The sequence below is a fragment of the Yarrowia lipolytica genome, chromosome 1D, assembly GCF_001761485.1.
Source record: "Yarrowia lipolytica chromosome 1D, complete sequence".
In the NCBI taxonomy this organism is placed as follows: domain Eukaryota; kingdom Fungi; phylum Ascomycota; class Dipodascomycetes; order Dipodascales; genus Yarrowia; species Yarrowia lipolytica.
This window is the reverse complement of record NC_090773.1, coordinates 1,231,194-1,246,912: the sequence shown is the minus strand read 5'-3', so window position 1 is coordinate 1,246,912 and position 15,719 is coordinate 1,231,194. Positions and strand designations below refer to the sequence as shown.

Genomic DNA, 15,719 nt, shown 5'->3' with positions numbered 1-15,719 from the left:
AAAAAGTTGAAATCTAGTTTGGTTTAAGCCGTCAAACCAAAGTCGAAATCAAGATCGAGCTCGGGAAGCATGTTTCTAGACTCCCGGGAAGGTCGTCGGACATGCGAGCCTTCAGGCCGGGGTCCAGAGGGTACCCGCTTCTTGATTTGCAAGGGGGGGATGAAAGAAGAGCTCACACTAGTCTCATAAGTGGCAGGACGGGCCTCAGGAATGCAAGCTTTGACTGGAGAGTCGTAAGACGACTGGAAGGTGGCTGCTGATGCCATGGAAGGGGAGGTCATAGGCGAAGTGTCCGAAGCAGAAGACATATCTGCCTCTGTGAAGTCGGAAGACATGTCTGTAGAAGCAAAGCTCTGGACCGACATTCGAGCTGTGAGAGTTCGGGGTGTCTCGGGCTCGGTGTTGTAAGGAGTAGCAGAAGGCATTGAATGGATGCCCAGCGATCCGTACGAGTCCACAGTGACTACAGAGGGATGCATGGAGCCTGTGGGCATGAAGGAGGCCGAGGCAACAGCTGCATGGGGGGTCTTGGCGATGACAGACGAGGAGTACAGAGCAGGCTTCTTCTCCTTCTTCTCCTTCTTCTGGATGTTGAGAGGGGCCACATTGAACGCCAGACCTCGCTGCTGCATCTGTCGAGCGCTTCGAGGCAGCCACTGGGCACTGGCCTTCTGCTCGTCCCACTGGGCAGCAAGGTCACCAGAGTAGACCTCCAGGGAAGGTCTAGCCTTGGTCTCCTGCTGTCGGCCAATGTTCCAAAGTCGCAGAGAACCGTCGTTGGACGAGGTGTGCAGCTCGCAGGGGTTAAACTTGGACCACTCGAGGCTTCGGATCTGGTCGGTATGGCCTTCAAGCTTGTGGAGGGGACCGGCAGTGTGTCTGGAGTCCCAGATTCGAACGCAGTTCTCCTGGAGACCAGAAACGTCGGAATGGGCGGTGGCAAGCAGATTGGAGTTCATGGGCGAGTAAGCACACAGGTTGGTGTTACCTGCCAGCAGGTTGACCGAGCCGCTCTTGGCTCGCAGGTCCAGCAGCGAGGTGTACTTTCCACAGGCGGCTGCGACCTGACCATCCTGGAAGGGCGACAGAGAGAAGGCCTCCGCTCGCTTGACCTTTCGGGTGAGCACGGGAGTGTCTCCTCGAGAGGGGTCCCATAAGAAGAGGTGCTGGGAGTAGAGGGTGGCCAGGGACGAGGAGACAGACGATCTCCAGGCAGGTGTGGTGAGCTCGAGGTGCTTGATTCGGGTCGACAGCGTGTCCTTAATGCTAACATGGTGCTTGTGGTTGAATCTCTTGAGAATCTCGGCAGGGTCAGAAGAGTAGCAGTCCGGGAGAAGAACCAAATGGGCCAGTCCGTTGGAGTGCGAGGTAGCGAGAATGTTGCCGAGGTCAGCCACCTGCTGCGAAGGGGACAGCCATTTCAGGCCATGAATGGCCGGCAGAGAAATGGTCTGGTGGTGGATGAGGCCCTTATCCTGGGTGGTTTCGTAGACAAACAGGTTGTTTTCCTTGCCTCCCGAGCCTACTGCAATGAGGGGAGAGGACTCGTGGACGGCCACTGAAGTAAGGTGGTGGCTTTCGTCTGGGATTTGCCACGACAGAGAAGTGGAGGCGGCCATGGGTTCCGGTTTGTACTTGGATTGGAGCTCGCTCAGCTGGTTTTCGGCTTCCTCCATCCACGAAAAATTGGGTTCGTCAAACTGCGGCGATGGATCGTCCGGCAGGTAGGTGTACGTCTCGTGGTGTGATTGCGGTCGAAGTTCGAAACGAGACCGGGGGTTGGTGTGCGACTTGGAGCGGTGATGGTGGTGTCGGAAGGTTGCTCGGGGACCATGACCTGTCTGCGAGTGGCTGCGGGAGTGAGACGGGTGGTGGCTGTCCGTAGCGTAGTGGGCCTGAGTCTGGGTGTGACTAGGTTCGACATAGGATTTCGGTCTGGGTTTAGTGCTGGATCCTTCGGTACGCCGGCCCATAGACAGCTGTGCATACGAGGTGGAGGCGTCCTGGTAGGGGTTGGACGAGTCGTAGTGGGTGGACAGTGTTCGCGAGTGTCGTCGAATGCTCTGGTTTCGCTTGATGGAGCCGGGAGACGACTTGGTGCGAGCGTGGTGTCGCTTGGCTCTGTATCGAGAGGTCGTATGAGAGGTGTTCAGGTCCTCAAAAGAGTTAACAAGAGCGTCCATTGTCTTGTGTTTAGTGTAGAATGAAATGAGTGAATATAGGTCGGATAAATGCTGATACTGATACAAAGGAAAGGAAATCTATATTTCGAGGACACCGCAGATATATATGGGGGAGGCCAATCTCGACAGGCAGGGTACGCACAGTTGGAAGGGGTAAAGGCTTAGACAAAGACGCCCGACTTGGAGATGCCGACCTGAAGCATCCGAATTCCTGCCGTCGGTGCCAGCCCCGTTAGCAGAGCTTGGGCTCTTCTTCGAGAGGTGGCTGGTGGGAAATTGTCTTGATTAGTGTCTCAGACTGCACAATGCACGTTTCAAAACCTTAACTTTGGCCCACTTTTTTGTCTTCCAGCGCACCATAGGTGAGTATATGCAAGCAGACTGCATGATACATGCGCATAATCTGCACGTCTAGAAGAAGAGTGACGTGCCAGTGCAACTTCGCACACCGGTGACACTGTCTCAGAGTCAGGGCAGATCAGCGCTGAGCTCGCTCATTGTCGGTAGATCTTCAGGACTGCGCATTTGTGAAACGTCACATCGCCTGGGACTGCGCCCTTCTGATATTCGTGCTTTTGGATGCAGGCTGGTTCTTGCCCGTATATCATGTTGTCTGTAGATGCAAGTGGAGTCCGAAATGGGTTCATTCCGGCCGTCTCTTTTACCTTTAATTGCCCCTCTGTTCCATGCTAGAGGCATGGTCAGATATTATCTGGACGAAATCGGTTGACTAGCAGCTTCGAGCTATTGAGGGCCGCTACTGTAGCAGAGCACTTGGGCGCAAAAAACGACCGGGTTGCAAGGCTGGAAACAACATTGGCATGATGATGGACGGTGATCGACAGATTGTCCAGTATGTATCTACAGAACAATGTTACATGGATAGGACAAGGGTTGCAACTGTTGCTCTGTATCTGACACCGCGAGCGACTATGGCAAACTAGTCGGCTACTCGTACCAGTACAGTAGTTGGCTACTATCGAGTGGAGAGTGAGGGGAAAACAATAAACAACCGATTTGGTGATTACCAGTGCGAGTACGAGTATTGTTCCCATCTCGCTTAATTAGCTTGCCCACTTTCCCGTCAGTAGTGCCATTACCAAAAATAGTCAAGTGGCCGTAAGTATACGCAGCCGTAGTGGCTAGCGAGGATGAGAGGGGTGCCGAGAGAAGAGCGAATGCCTGCATACTCAACGGGCATCAAGATAGTGCAAAATAGTCGCCGAAAAACACAGAAGAAACGAACGGAATCTAGAGGTGTAGGGGGGTGCGCAAAACAGCCGTTCATGGAGGTTTTGCAGTCTAGAGCTGGTCCATTCATAACCCATTTGCTATGCTATAGAAACTTATACTTCAGTCTGCGGTGGGTTTACCCCACGGGTTTTGCGATGCTGGTTATTCGAGCCGATCCCGGTCTCCAGAAACCCTAAGAACACCAGGGACAGCTGACCCCACGTATCCAGCCCCTGTCTATCTCGCTGTTCTTGCTGGACAATACCCATGTCTAATCCTATCTCTCAACCGTCTCCACAGGGCAGTTTCAAACAAAAAATTGAGTTGCTGTTGGACTGAGCAGCAGTGTTTCCACCTGGCGACTCCCTGACCACCATTAACGTGGCTGATGAAATGCCGACCCTGCTTTCTCTCGATGGTTGTGTTGTGACAAAAAAAAAAACGACAAAAGCTCTCAAAACACCCTTTCGGGGTCATAATTGTGCTCCTCGTGGCTACATGGTCATGTCAACTTTTTTTTTAATTTTTTCCCTTTTTGTTGTGCTGGTTTGTCCCAACCCGATTGAGAACCGAACCTGCATATTCAAGCCTTATCCATGCGTTCTAAGCGAACCAGCCACCCCTGCCCGGTTGAACCACACACCACCAACTCGAGCTGGTCCGATCTACAATGAGACCCTGCCCTCTCTAGAAGCGCTCATTGTCCAGCAGGAACTGGGGGAAAATAATTATCGAGGCAGGGACCGGTTCTGTAAGGTACCGGGGGGAATATTATCCACCATGAATAATAATAATATCACATCAAAGAATCAACCCATGACGTTATACAGTAGTAGCCGCAAAGAAGACACACCAAAGTGCTTACCAGAGGTACTCTTCTCCCAGATCGGAAACTAGAAGGCAGATGAGCTAACTAAACATGCTTCAAACCTGTGCAATCATTTTAACATGCCAGCCCCCTTGTGGGCGCAGTTCACGACACGTCTTCACTATGAACATACCCTCAGAAGGCTCCCAGTCTGAGCCTGTTAACTGGTCTGACTACTGTACAAATGCAATTGTTGCCGTGTCTCACTAGATCATGTTGTCATATCAACTGACTCGCTTGACAGTTGACTTGAAGGGAAGAAGTTCATACTTCCACTTACTTCCTTATGCTGTCGCCCTGGATTACAAGACCAAATTGGAGACTAAAGAACCATCACCGGTGTAGTCTGTACAGTATCCGAGTAGCACATTGTAAACAGAATAACGGTCCAACATATCATGGGCAAGTCTAACTTTCTTGGCTAGCGACTATCTGAAAATCAACTAGCTGCCGCCAATTAGAAAGGGTACATCAGACATCTGATCCAAGAGCTTCTTGACCAGCTCAAGTTAACGATCACCACTTGTAGTTCACCAGCCTTTTTATACCCGCCAGCCAGAACCATGTGTATTGCTGAGACTCTGATGATGTACCAGCCACTACTCTGCATAGCCAATATCACTCAAATGTTTTAATGCTATACAATTAAATAAATCAAACACCCAGAAGTCCTAATGCTCCTTAGACCGACTCGGTTCGCTCATGCACAGAAATGTGCTCCTTGTCGTCAAGGTCCTTCTCCCCAGCAGCGTTCACGACAGCTACGTCAGGGCCGAGATCCTGAATGTCCTCCTCAGCCTCAGTGTGGTCCTTGACGTAGAACCAGATGACGGGGGCAGCGAGCACCAGAGAGCCACAGCAGAGAGCCCAACAAGAAGCGAAGATGCTCATGTACTCGGCTCCAGTGGCATCAAGACGCCAGACGACAGCGGCACCAGCAGACTGGATACCCTTGTAGAAACCGGCGTAGACGGCAACTTTTCGAGCAGAGTTGGAAAGGGCTCCCAGAACCCAGAAAATGTAAGTCTGCCAGATGGCATCGAAGAGACCGTAGCACATGTAGAGCACACAGGGTCCTCCGTATCGAGAGTCGGACCAGTCAATCTTCCAGAAGGTGTCCTTGTCGGCATCGGGGCCGGTGGGGATGTCTTCACGAGTGTACTGCTTCTGGAAGTCGTAGCCTCCACCCCAGATGGCCATGGTGAGCACGAAGACGGTGACATGGGCAATTCGGGCCTTGTTCTTTCGGCCAACTCGCTTGGAATCAAGACACAGACCAATGATACCGGCTCCGAAAATCTGGGTGACCCAGTAGAGCAGGTTGTTGAGAGATCGGGTTCGGATGTTGAATCGGGGCTGGTTGAACTGGTTGAACTGGTAGGTGTAGAACCAGTTGGAAGCCCAGAACATGGGGAACAGCAGAATGATGTGCTTGTCGGTGACAATGGTCTTTCCGAGAGCAATGATTTCAGACTTCCAGGTGGGGTTCTCTCGGACAATGACTCGGGTGTTATCGGACTTGACCACGTACTTGGCGGGAAGCATGAACATGGCAATCAACCATCCGACCGCAGACAGGGCCAGGAAGGCGGCGTAGGTGCCGTTACCAACCTTGCCGAGCTCGGTGTTGTCGACAGAGGTCTGGATAAGAGGCACAAGAGAGCCAATGACACCTCCGAGGTTGAAGATGACCCAGAAGACTGCAATGTATCGGCCCTTCTCGTGTTCAGCGGGGTAGCCCATGACGACCATGCCCTGGGCACACCATAGGCAGGCGGCGCAGAAACCAAGAATGGCACCGGAAGCAATGACAAAGCCACCGTTCTCGGTGATGTTATAGCAAAGGAAAGAGGCAATGTAGAGGGCGTATCCAAAAGAGCCGATGGTCATGGTAGCTCGAACACCAAGCTTGTTGGCGATAGTTCCGGCAAAGAAACCAATGGTAGCGAAGCAGGCGTACAGGGCAACGTTACCGTTGGACTGGACGGTGGAGTCCATCTGTCCTCCGCCACCGAGACCGGTCAGGGCGTTGAACATACCAGGGCAGAGGAAGAAGATGAAGGAGACCATGATCATCTGGACAAAGGACGATGAGTAGGGCAGGCAGTTGAACTTGCCAATCTTTAGTCGCTTGTTGTACCATTTGGACTTGTCGATGTGGGCCTCAAGAATCTGGTCGGGCAGTTCCTGGATCTCAATGTCTCGGGTCTTGCCCACGTCTTCGGACGACATTGGGTCGACGACACTGGTTTTCTCGTCATGAGATGTGGAGGAATGAAGCGACATTTTGACTTTAATTTTAGACTTGTTAGGTTCGCGCGTCTGGGTCGTGCGTGTACAAACTGTGTTAGCGTTTGGGTTGTCTTGCCTGTACCGAATGTGGGGACTAGAGGGAAAAAATGACGTTGAATTTTAAGAGCATCCAGGGGGGTTGGGGTTGTCCTGTCACGACGGAGGCACTGTGGTATTTGACACAGGGGTGCTTCAGGCTCCGCGGGCCGTTCCCTGGGAATGTCAGCTCTCGGCAACAATCAAGCTCTGTTGTTTAATCGACTTAAAAATAGCGCCCTCTTCCTGGTGGATCCTGGTCGTAGATAAGATAGCCCAAACCATGGACGGGTTCAAAGACACAAACCAAGGCGCAATGGAGCAGAAGCCCGAGAAAAGCTCTCAAGAGAGTCTTGGATACATGGATCAGTGTCGACGAGAATCCAATCGCTCCTGTTGCTGCCACAGATCAGGCTCTAGAAGAGCTCCTTGACTTGTCCACCAACCAGCCATACTTGAGCCTCTCTTGTTGTTTGTCTGATCCGCGTCGTCAGGTTCACATCGTGTCTCAGTGCTACGAGCCCGGTATGGGGGCTCGCTGCTGCCTGTCGCGGTAGTACTCACTGTCGTCTGTAACTTGTCGATTCGAGTTGGAAACCCCGGGTATTAAATATCGTGTACCCCAAGAAACCCCCAGTGATGACGCCGTGCGTTAGTGTGGTGAGACCTAAGACGAGGTCCGCATAAGCTCTCCATAAACTCACAAGACCAAGGCCGAAGTTAGCGCCTGAAACTTTGCTTTTGGACGCGAGTCCCCGATAGCCACTTTGCCAATGCTACACTGGGGGCTACCACATGTTACATCCGTCTGGTAGCCCTGCGACAACGGTTGTGGTGGCGTGTCATGCAATCTTCCCCGGACTATCGGCCGTGGCGATGTGATACGCCCATGTACCAGATTAGATAGGCAGTTTCTTGTTTCAGGGGCGGCGGAATAGCCCTCGTAGATAGCTGATCAGTTGTCCGACCGCCCATGTGGCCTCCTGTGAAGCTGGTTTACTGGCTTACTCGCACTCTCGATACGCTAGCGCATGCAAAAATTAATATATCCGCTGTTACATGAGATGCGCTCTGGGGAACGGCTGACTGTTTGGCATTCGGAGACGCTCGCGACACACAAGCAGCCCTGAATCAGGAGGTCTCGGCACGTTGACAGCCATGAACATCTCGGTTTACCCGCCTTGTCCATCTTTCTGTGGGGGGAACTAAAATATCTTGTGCTTTTTTTTCTTCGTGGTACCTCTCCAATGTATCCTACAGGTCATGCATCTATCCTGTCCTCGTCTGCACGAGCGTCTATTGTATGTATTTTTCCGTAATAGCCAACAAACGAAACCCGACAAATGAAAAACTGTGCATATCGCGTAATCCACTTGCGACCAAGTCGGTTGAGTGAGCGAGTAGGACAGTCCATGGTGTCGAATGCACCGATACGTCCTCTGACATGCCATTACGCGATATAATCAGCCGTATCTACAAGAGGTTAGCGAGTTAGCGGCGGCTCCTGTTTGTCTCTCATTTTTTATTATGACCCGTTTTTTCGTGCGGCTCAACTGAACTGTTATGCTGGAATGTTACTTTGCTATTGTTACGTTCCAAGATACGGACCGGCGGCTGTATAGGTGATTGTTTATCTGGCCCCACCAGCCGCAAAGTAGTTCCTGGAAGCGCGCGCCCCTCTTTTTCGCCCCACATTGATCTCCGCAATCTGTCTTTCGTTCTCTCCACAATCCATCGTCTTTAGCTTTCAACCGTAATCTTAGTGGCAGTGTAGCGTCGCATCTCCAAGGTTACATCCCACAGTATATAAGGAAAGACATGGCACGTTATGGGGCAGAATGGAACCTATGGTCCAACGATGAGACGCTAGGGGACGCCGAAACAAAAAAACGCGACCCCGGACTCTGCTCGCATGCGCTCAGCCACCGTCTTTGTTCTGGGCCGGTAAAAACCACCATCAGGCGACCCAAACAAGGCGTTTGTGGGGTTACCCAGACTTTTGCATGCCTGATGAGATGGTGCGTGCTCCCATTCCATTACCCCGGACTCCACACACCATCGCGAAAACGCTTCGACTAAAAATACGACTCTTTGAATGTCACCTTGCCAATGTTCCTGCTTCCTCACATCTTCTTTTGTCCATGCGAGTCAAGATAACGGATCAACGGACTCAGAGATAGCAGCTCAGCAGCCACGTCCAAGAGCGGCCTGGCTCGTTATCAACGTTTGCGCACGCTCTGCAAGAGATACACAAAACGGTATTTCGTCCCTTTGCACGTCATCTATATCCATTAGTGTCGAGTCTAAGTCTGGACCTATTAGACCTTGTATCTGTTGAGCCTTAAAGGATAAAGGTCCGTGATCCTCCGGCCGATAGAGTCGCGCGTTCTTGTCGGATAACGAGTCTACTTGGTTACGGAGACATGCTGCCGACGGTCGAATTGGATCGTCGTACTTCTGATACGGTGTTCGTATTCGCAAGTCGCTTTCATGCTTACCAACTCTGAGATCTCCATGAACCAGGATGCATACGACACCTATAACTCTTTACCAGACACGGAAAGAGACGGGAATATAAGGAGGAGATGGAAAAAGTCGTGATAAGACCCACCGAAAACCACACTAGAACGCCCCTGGGATTAGTATCAACTTGAGACGTTCTAAATCGGCACGTCCGGCTAGTTGGTCCTGTAACACCCATCTACAGAGCTGATATTGACACATACTACAAATAGGCGAATGAGCTGGATCACTCGTCGGTAGTTGCTCTACTTCCTCAAACGCCCGATAACCGAGGATCGAACACGGCAGCCCATGGCGAATGCACCCTGGACGCTAAAGCGTGTATGTACGATGATGGATGGATGGCATGCAGCTCGTGGGGAAGAGCGAGGTACGAGTACTGATGCTGTACATGTATGTACGGGCATGCGGTGACTAAAAATACTGTCTGGCTACTGTACAATCTGGGCCATGCTCTTAGTCATGCAGTTCTTAGTACATCCACTCAACAGTCTCGACCGTTCCCTCTAACCCCCCCCCCCCCCCCCCCCCTTATCAATCCCCAGAGACCCACTTTCGCAAAGGTGGGGGTCCCCTAATGGAATGAACGTTGCCAAAGGTGGATTTCAGAAGACGTGTTAAGACCTATTGCATGAATAACTGCCGTGGGGGTGGCTCCGACTCGGCCGTGAAGCACACGAGACAAGCACACATGTCGAGTAAGTTGCCGACAGTGTACTTGTATATACATTCATGCCGTCCATAACTCCTTGCTCCAAGTAGACCGAGGTCTACATTCTGCGGTGCACCGCACAAACCAAATCCAATCACCTTGTTAATATTATTGTACATAACCAATCCCAGCAGCAAGTAGGGCCACTACCACATGGGACTGCCGCTCCTGCTGTCCTCATCAAATCGTCGTCGTCGCTTTCTAGAATACAAGCTGTCGAGATCGACATAAGGCACCTCGGCCATTCGTGCGCTTTCTCGCTTGAGACGTCGCGACGATCGGTCTCGCTCCATCTCTCGCTTTTGCATCTCCTCGGGCGTCATCTCCTCCACTCTGGGAACCCACGACTCTCCCAGATTGTCCTGGTCGACACGAAGGCCAGCCTCAAGGCCAAAAGCGGCCCGGTTGTCGACGTCCAGAGGAATACTTCGCTCCAACCAAGCCTTTTGTAGTTTGCCCAGAGTCTCGTATAGCTGGTAGGTGATGGCTGGGTAGAACTCCTGACCCAGACCGAGATCCTGGACCACGGTTCGTGCAAACTCCTGAGGAGTCGCGTACTCGCCGCTCAGGTCCCACTCGAATTTATCTTCGTAGACAATCTTGTCCACGGTGACCGCCAACTCCACAATGACATGCACTTCAACGTCTTTGGGCAGAGCGGGGGCGGCTGTGTATTCAGCAAGCTGCTTCTTGATCTGGGCTGACATCTGGGCCGAGTATCCAATGGGAACGTCGAGATCTGCACACGTCAGGGTTGCAAACTGCTCGGGAGTGAGAATCTTCTCGTCGGCGTCCCACAGAAAGAAGTCCTGCACTCGGAACACATCAATATTCTCGACCGCCACGCGAATTGGAATCAGGGTAGGCTCCTTGACCTGTGACAGCTCTTCGAGAACCTCCTGAGGGTACATGACCGGCCGCACGGGAGGAGCAGCTCGCTTGGGCTCGTTGGACACCAGAGGAGCCTTGAGTCCGGCAAACTTGTCCTGCTCCTCCTTCTTGGTTCCATCCTCGTCGCCTTCCGCCTCCTCTGATCCGTCACGTGATTCCCTCTGCGACTGATCGTCGTCGTCGTCGTCCTCAAAGTCGTTGGCATCAAAGTCCTCCTCAAACTCGGCGTAGTTGACCGCCGTGTTGTGACGCGCCGATCGCAACATGGGCGTTGTGTTGATGTATAGCGTGGTGCCACCTTCTCGGACACGTGCAGCAAAGCCGCTCGCCAGGGCCTGGGGGAGTCCTGACATGATGTGTGTGATGAATAATGGTGCTTGACTGTGCTGCTGTGTTTCTGGTGAACTTGGTGATGCGACTTTTGGGAGGTGCACGATTGACGAGTGAACTTTATTTTGACTGGATATCAGAGGGTGAAGTTGGCGTGACGGGTACGAGGGCTGAAAAGATGGAAGAAAAATGTGATCATGATTAATATAGCTGATATTAGCCCTACCTATTCGATTCGGCTTTTCCCCCATTTGATTAGTAATCGTTTATGTTGTATTAAATGCACCTTTAATGCTGTCAGGGACTATTACTACAAGTAGTAAGACCACCACCTCAACTACAAGTAGTGGAACGGATACAGTACGCACTCCCCTAAGGAGCTGTCTACGACTACTGCGCACACTCCGGATTCACTAATAAAAACTCACTGCATTCAAGAATTGCACCCCGGCATCGGAACGGCTAAATGCTTAGCTAGTCGCTCCAGACACAAGACGGGCACTTGATATATATATAACTGACACCCACGGCCAGCTCTTTCCGATACAGTACACTTAATTAGACGCAACCATGGCCACATCTAAACGTACTGTCGAATGGCCTCCCGAATAGCATCCTCCACAACCTTGAGAGGGAAAACGGGGCCGAAGCCTTCACATCGCTGATGACCCTGGATGAGCTGGGCAACAAGATCAATGTCGAACTCCTCCTCCTCGGCGTGCTTGGCTATCGTGTCCCAGACGGCGGCCGCTCCTAGCATGGTATCGTTGCTGACCTCGCTCTGGTAGATGATCTTGAGGTTCTTATCTCCGGGAGGCTCGTGACCACCAAGGATAGTCTCCTGGGTCTTGGCCCGCATCTCCTGCAGCTGCTTGTAGGGGAAGTTGGCCTTGCCAATAGGAGGTTGTGTGGGGTCCGGGGAGGAGGGGCCCTTGGAAACGGCCGTCTCCATGAGCACCTTGTTTTCGGTGGTGATGACTGTGTTTTCCCGCTTAAGACGCTCGTTTTCGGAAGCAAGACGCTCTCGCTCCTGCTCAACCTCGGCGACCTTGTCCTCCAGCTCCTTGAGGCGCTGTTCTCGCCGTTCTCGGAACGCCCGCTGCGCTGCTCGGTTTTGAGCCTTTCGCTTGGTTGTGAGGTCGTCGTCGAGCTCGTTGGCCTGCATCTGGTCGTCGGGAATCTCGCCGCCGTTGTTGGAAGGGTTAGTAGAGTCCATGTGGCCCATGTTGTTCATGTCGAAGAGCTGCGGCTGCTGCTGCTGCTGGTGCGCGGGGTTGGTGAAGCCGAACTGCTCGTCCTTAATCTGGCAGTCCAGGGCGTCCGGCGAGCAGTCGATGGCGTCAAAGTTGTTGGGAGGCGACACCACCGCGGGGATGATGTGGTTTCCGTTGGCGTCCAGCATATGGTGGGAGTGCATGGTGCTGGCATCGTTGTGGAGATGGTGCTGCTGCTGCTGGCCGTTGGGCATGTTGAGGGTGTGGCCCGAGTGCCCGCTGACCATCTGGCCGTTGCCCATGGAGGGCTGGCCATTAGGCTGGAAGTAAAAGTCCATTATTTGTGCGCTTGGTGGTGGGGCGTGGTGTGGTGTGGAGATGAGCGTGCTGCGCAGAGTGAAGGTGTAGCACTGGGTAAATGTTCGTCAGAGGTGCACCTCCGTATGCACCAGGGTACAATTTACGCTTAGAGTAGCTGCACTGGGAGAGACAGAGAGTGCGAGGCTTATTGTTGGCCCTGTCAGGTGAATTGGAACTTTGAGACGCCGTTTTGAGGGCGTTGGAGGAGACGGATGGGGCTGCAACCCGGCTCTAGAGAGTCGCGATGCTTCTATTGATTGATGTTTCGTCTCTTAACGCCTCAGAAAGACGTCTTCCGCCCGGGTTCACACCCTTCTCCACCCTTTGATGCAGCCAATCTACAAGTAGACTCCGCTGTGGCGAATCTCTCGATTACCCTCTTTTTAGCATACAGTTCAATCGTACCAGTAGAGACATGGGCCTGAAACGGGACCCTCACGGCACGTGCTCATGCTGTGCGAGCTGTAAATCGCTGTCGGCTCCGGTCCACACTATATATACTGTACTCTTCTTGTGCCGTTTCTGGACAAGGTGGTCTCTCGGTCAAATCCGACGACGCCAAGTCCGACAACGGCAACCTGTCAACGCTTACCAAGCGAGTACGAGTACTCGTGCTAACTCAGTCCGATCAAAGTCGCTGAAATTACACCTCGAAGTGGTGTAAACCCAGAAGCCAAGTCCAAGTCCTGCATGTGTCAAGTACGATACGATAATTCAACAGCCCGTGCGCATCCAAACCATCTGACAGTCGAAGCACCAAACATTCGTCATTGTAGTCGAGTGAATGAATCACATCGAAGGGCCATTAGATCTCGGACGATAACGATCAACAAGAGCCCGATGTTGAGGTAGACTTCTGCTCGCGTAGCATGGCAGATGATCAATTCATGATCACGATGTTGCGGGAAATTCAGGACCCCATAAGAACCATTTCCCCGAGTCTGAGCAAGAGGTTCAAACCAGGTGGGCTGAATCCCTGAGTTAAGACCATGGAAGGCAAATGAAAGGGTGCAGTGGAGTCACACTAGTTCCAGGCACAAAACTAATTAGTACTTGTAACTGTACGGGGTAATTAGTCTGGTTAACAAACAATGGTATTGTCTGTTTCCGTGACATTCGTTTCTGGGCCATCTTCATCCTTTATCGTCGCATATTATCAACATCAAAATTAGCATCCTCTGGTCTGATCGCGTCATTCTAGTTGGTTGCACCACTATACCACTGGATCCATTTTCGTCAATTAGCTACTTTGTACCCCTACCGGGTAAATAAATATATCGTGTCAGTCATAAGCACCTGCTGGGGTGCATCCTCGGCTATGCTGTCTCTTACTCATCTTAAACCAAAGGAGTGGTCTCACCGGGAGAGCTCATGGGCTGAGTAATATCGTGCTTGCAAATGGGACAGGTTCGCTGCTGCGTAGTCAACCATCGCTGGATACACTCCTCGTGGAAATCGTGCCCACAAGGCAACTGCATCACCCGCGACTCGCCCACTGTGAACTCCTCCAGGCAGATGATACACTCGTCAGACGACACCCATACCTTGTCGGAATGTGTGGACGGAGGCTCGGGAGAGTCTTCCAGAGCAGCAGCAGCCGTAGAGGTGGGTTCTACACTTTCCAGAACTCCCGAAGACGAGTTGTTGCCTTGTGTTTTGCCCCTTACAGTCGGAGAATGGACTCCTTGGCCCATCCAGACTCGGACAGGAAGCTGTTTAACAGCTCGCTTGGGGGCACGTCGAGTCAGCTGTGTAAAGTATCGATGCACAGATACCATGAGATAAATGATTGAGAGCGAGCAGATGGGCGAGATGAGCAGAAACAAAATAGTGTCTAGAGCTGGGGTAGCCGAAGGGCCAGGAATTATGCTCACTTCATCTTCGGTAGACAGCAGCTCGAATGAGGCTCGAGACACAAACATGGCTGGCACCTGGCACATGTCAGTATCGTTGGTGGAGTACATGGTCACCAGCCCTCGGTTGTACTGGTTGTCTCCCACAATAACGGCCTTGGCGTTCCAGCCCTGGATCGTCAGCACCTTGTCGTAGAACGAGCAGCCTCCTCTCATGACGAGCGCAATCTTGTCTGTTAGGTTGCGGTGCTTACCCGATCCACATGCATCTCCTCCGACCACCTCGATCTCGCCTCTGAGAGGTGCGTTGACTGTGGGCTCCTTGCGTCTGTTGGGGGGAATCAGGATGGGGGTTCCGTCTGAAATTCCGGTCGGAAAGTGTTCGGCAATGTCGTGCGCGAGTTTGTCTGTCTCTTGGGCATCTCTGGCTTGCTTCTCTGTCTCATCAACGGTCGTTTCAAACTCGTCCATCATGAGTCCTCTTCCGAAAGCGGCCATTCGGGCAGGCACCACAAAGTCCGAATTTGGCGAGATGATGAGCGCTGTGTTTGTGAGAATGGGCGCTCCTCCGGGTGGCGCTGTGCCCGGGACCATGGGGGTGAGCCGGAAGCCGCCGGTGAGTCCCCCGGGAACAGGAGAGGCCCCAAAGGACATGAGTAGCAGGTAGTTGATGGCGAAGCTGAGCGACACAAAGAGCGCCATGCCTCCGATCAGCCGGGTGTAGCTGATGTTGCGCAGGTTGTCTCTGGAGAAGAGCCGGGTTTTGGAGGAGGTGCTTCTCCAGCCGTAGGCCCGTCTGTCGACCGACTGGTAGGAGCAGGTGGAGCAGCTGTTGCGCAGCAGGGCGCTTCGGGCCCGCACGTTGTCCTCCACCCTCTCACGGAATTTGTGGTCCGTCAGGTTGAACATGGTCGTGGTGTGGTGGATAGATGGTGTAGCTCCGAGATGTTTTCTCACGGTAGTGTTTCGACCACTGTTTTAGATGCAAGATGGTGCAGATGTGGTCTGAGTGGCGATTGCAATTTGCTTGAAATGTGGCAATGGGATCTCTGGCAGAAGAGAAGGCGACACCGCTGCTATCGAGCTTCAGCAAGTGGGGACGACGGGGCTTTGTATTATTTTCACGCTTGTCCCAACTGACCAACTCAGTACACTATATTGCACGGTAGACCCAGATTTGTGACCATGCAGGCGTGGGGCGATAGTTTAAAGGGGTGATACAAT

General features: G+C 52.5%; 6 protein-coding genes across 6 annotated transcripts; all 6 read right to left on the bottom strand.

The window, feature by feature from the left end:
- Window positions 1–23: 23 nt before the first annotated feature.
- On the bottom strand, window positions 24–2,183 carry YALI1_D12447g (uncharacterized protein; the record flags this gene model as incomplete). The annotated part of the gene is made up of 1 exon (XM_502632.3): window positions 24–2,183. The coding sequence occupies one exon, from the start codon at window positions 2,181–2,183 to the stop codon at window positions 24–26; it is 2,160 nt and encodes a 719-aa protein (XP_502632.3).
- Window positions 2,184–4,965: 2,782 nt separating this feature from the next.
- YALI1_D12403g (uncharacterized protein) lies at window positions 4,966–6,570 on the bottom strand (the record flags this gene model as incomplete). The annotated part of the gene is made up of 1 exon (XM_502631.3): window positions 4,966–6,570. The coding sequence occupies one exon, from the start codon at window positions 6,568–6,570 to the stop codon at window positions 4,966–4,968; it is 1,605 nt and encodes a 534-aa protein (XP_502631.3).
- Window positions 6,571–8,796: 2,226 nt separating this feature from the next.
- Window positions 8,797–9,313, bottom strand: YALI1_D12376g (uncharacterized protein; the record flags this gene model as incomplete). Its single annotated transcript, XM_068282665.1, has 2 exons — window positions 8,797–9,113; window positions 9,157–9,313. 2 exons carry the CDS (start codon window positions 9,311–9,313, stop codon window positions 8,797–8,799), a joined length of 474 nt encoding a protein of 157 aa, XP_068138766.1.
- Window positions 9,314–9,993: 680 nt separating this feature from the next.
- YALI1_D12355g (uncharacterized protein) lies at window positions 9,994–11,319 on the bottom strand (the record flags this gene model as incomplete). The annotated part of the gene is made up of 1 exon (XM_502630.3): window positions 9,994–11,319. One exon carries the CDS (start codon window positions 11,317–11,319, stop codon window positions 9,994–9,996), a length of 1,326 nt encoding a protein of 441 aa, XP_502630.3.
- Window positions 11,320–11,648: 329 nt separating this feature from the next.
- YALI1_D12342g (uncharacterized protein) lies at window positions 11,649–12,620 on the bottom strand (the record flags this gene model as incomplete). The annotated part of the gene is made up of 1 exon (XM_502629.3): window positions 11,649–12,620. The coding sequence occupies one exon, from the start codon at window positions 12,618–12,620 to the stop codon at window positions 11,649–11,651; it is 972 nt and encodes a 323-aa protein (XP_502629.1).
- A 1,359-nt stretch (window positions 12,621–13,979) lies between these two features.
- Window positions 13,980–15,404, bottom strand: YALI1_D12315g (uncharacterized protein; the record flags this gene model as incomplete). The annotated part of the gene is made up of 1 exon (XM_502628.3): window positions 13,980–15,404. One exon carries the CDS (start codon window positions 15,402–15,404, stop codon window positions 13,980–13,982), a length of 1,425 nt encoding a protein of 474 aa, XP_502628.1.
- Window positions 15,405–15,719: the final 315 nt, after the last annotated feature.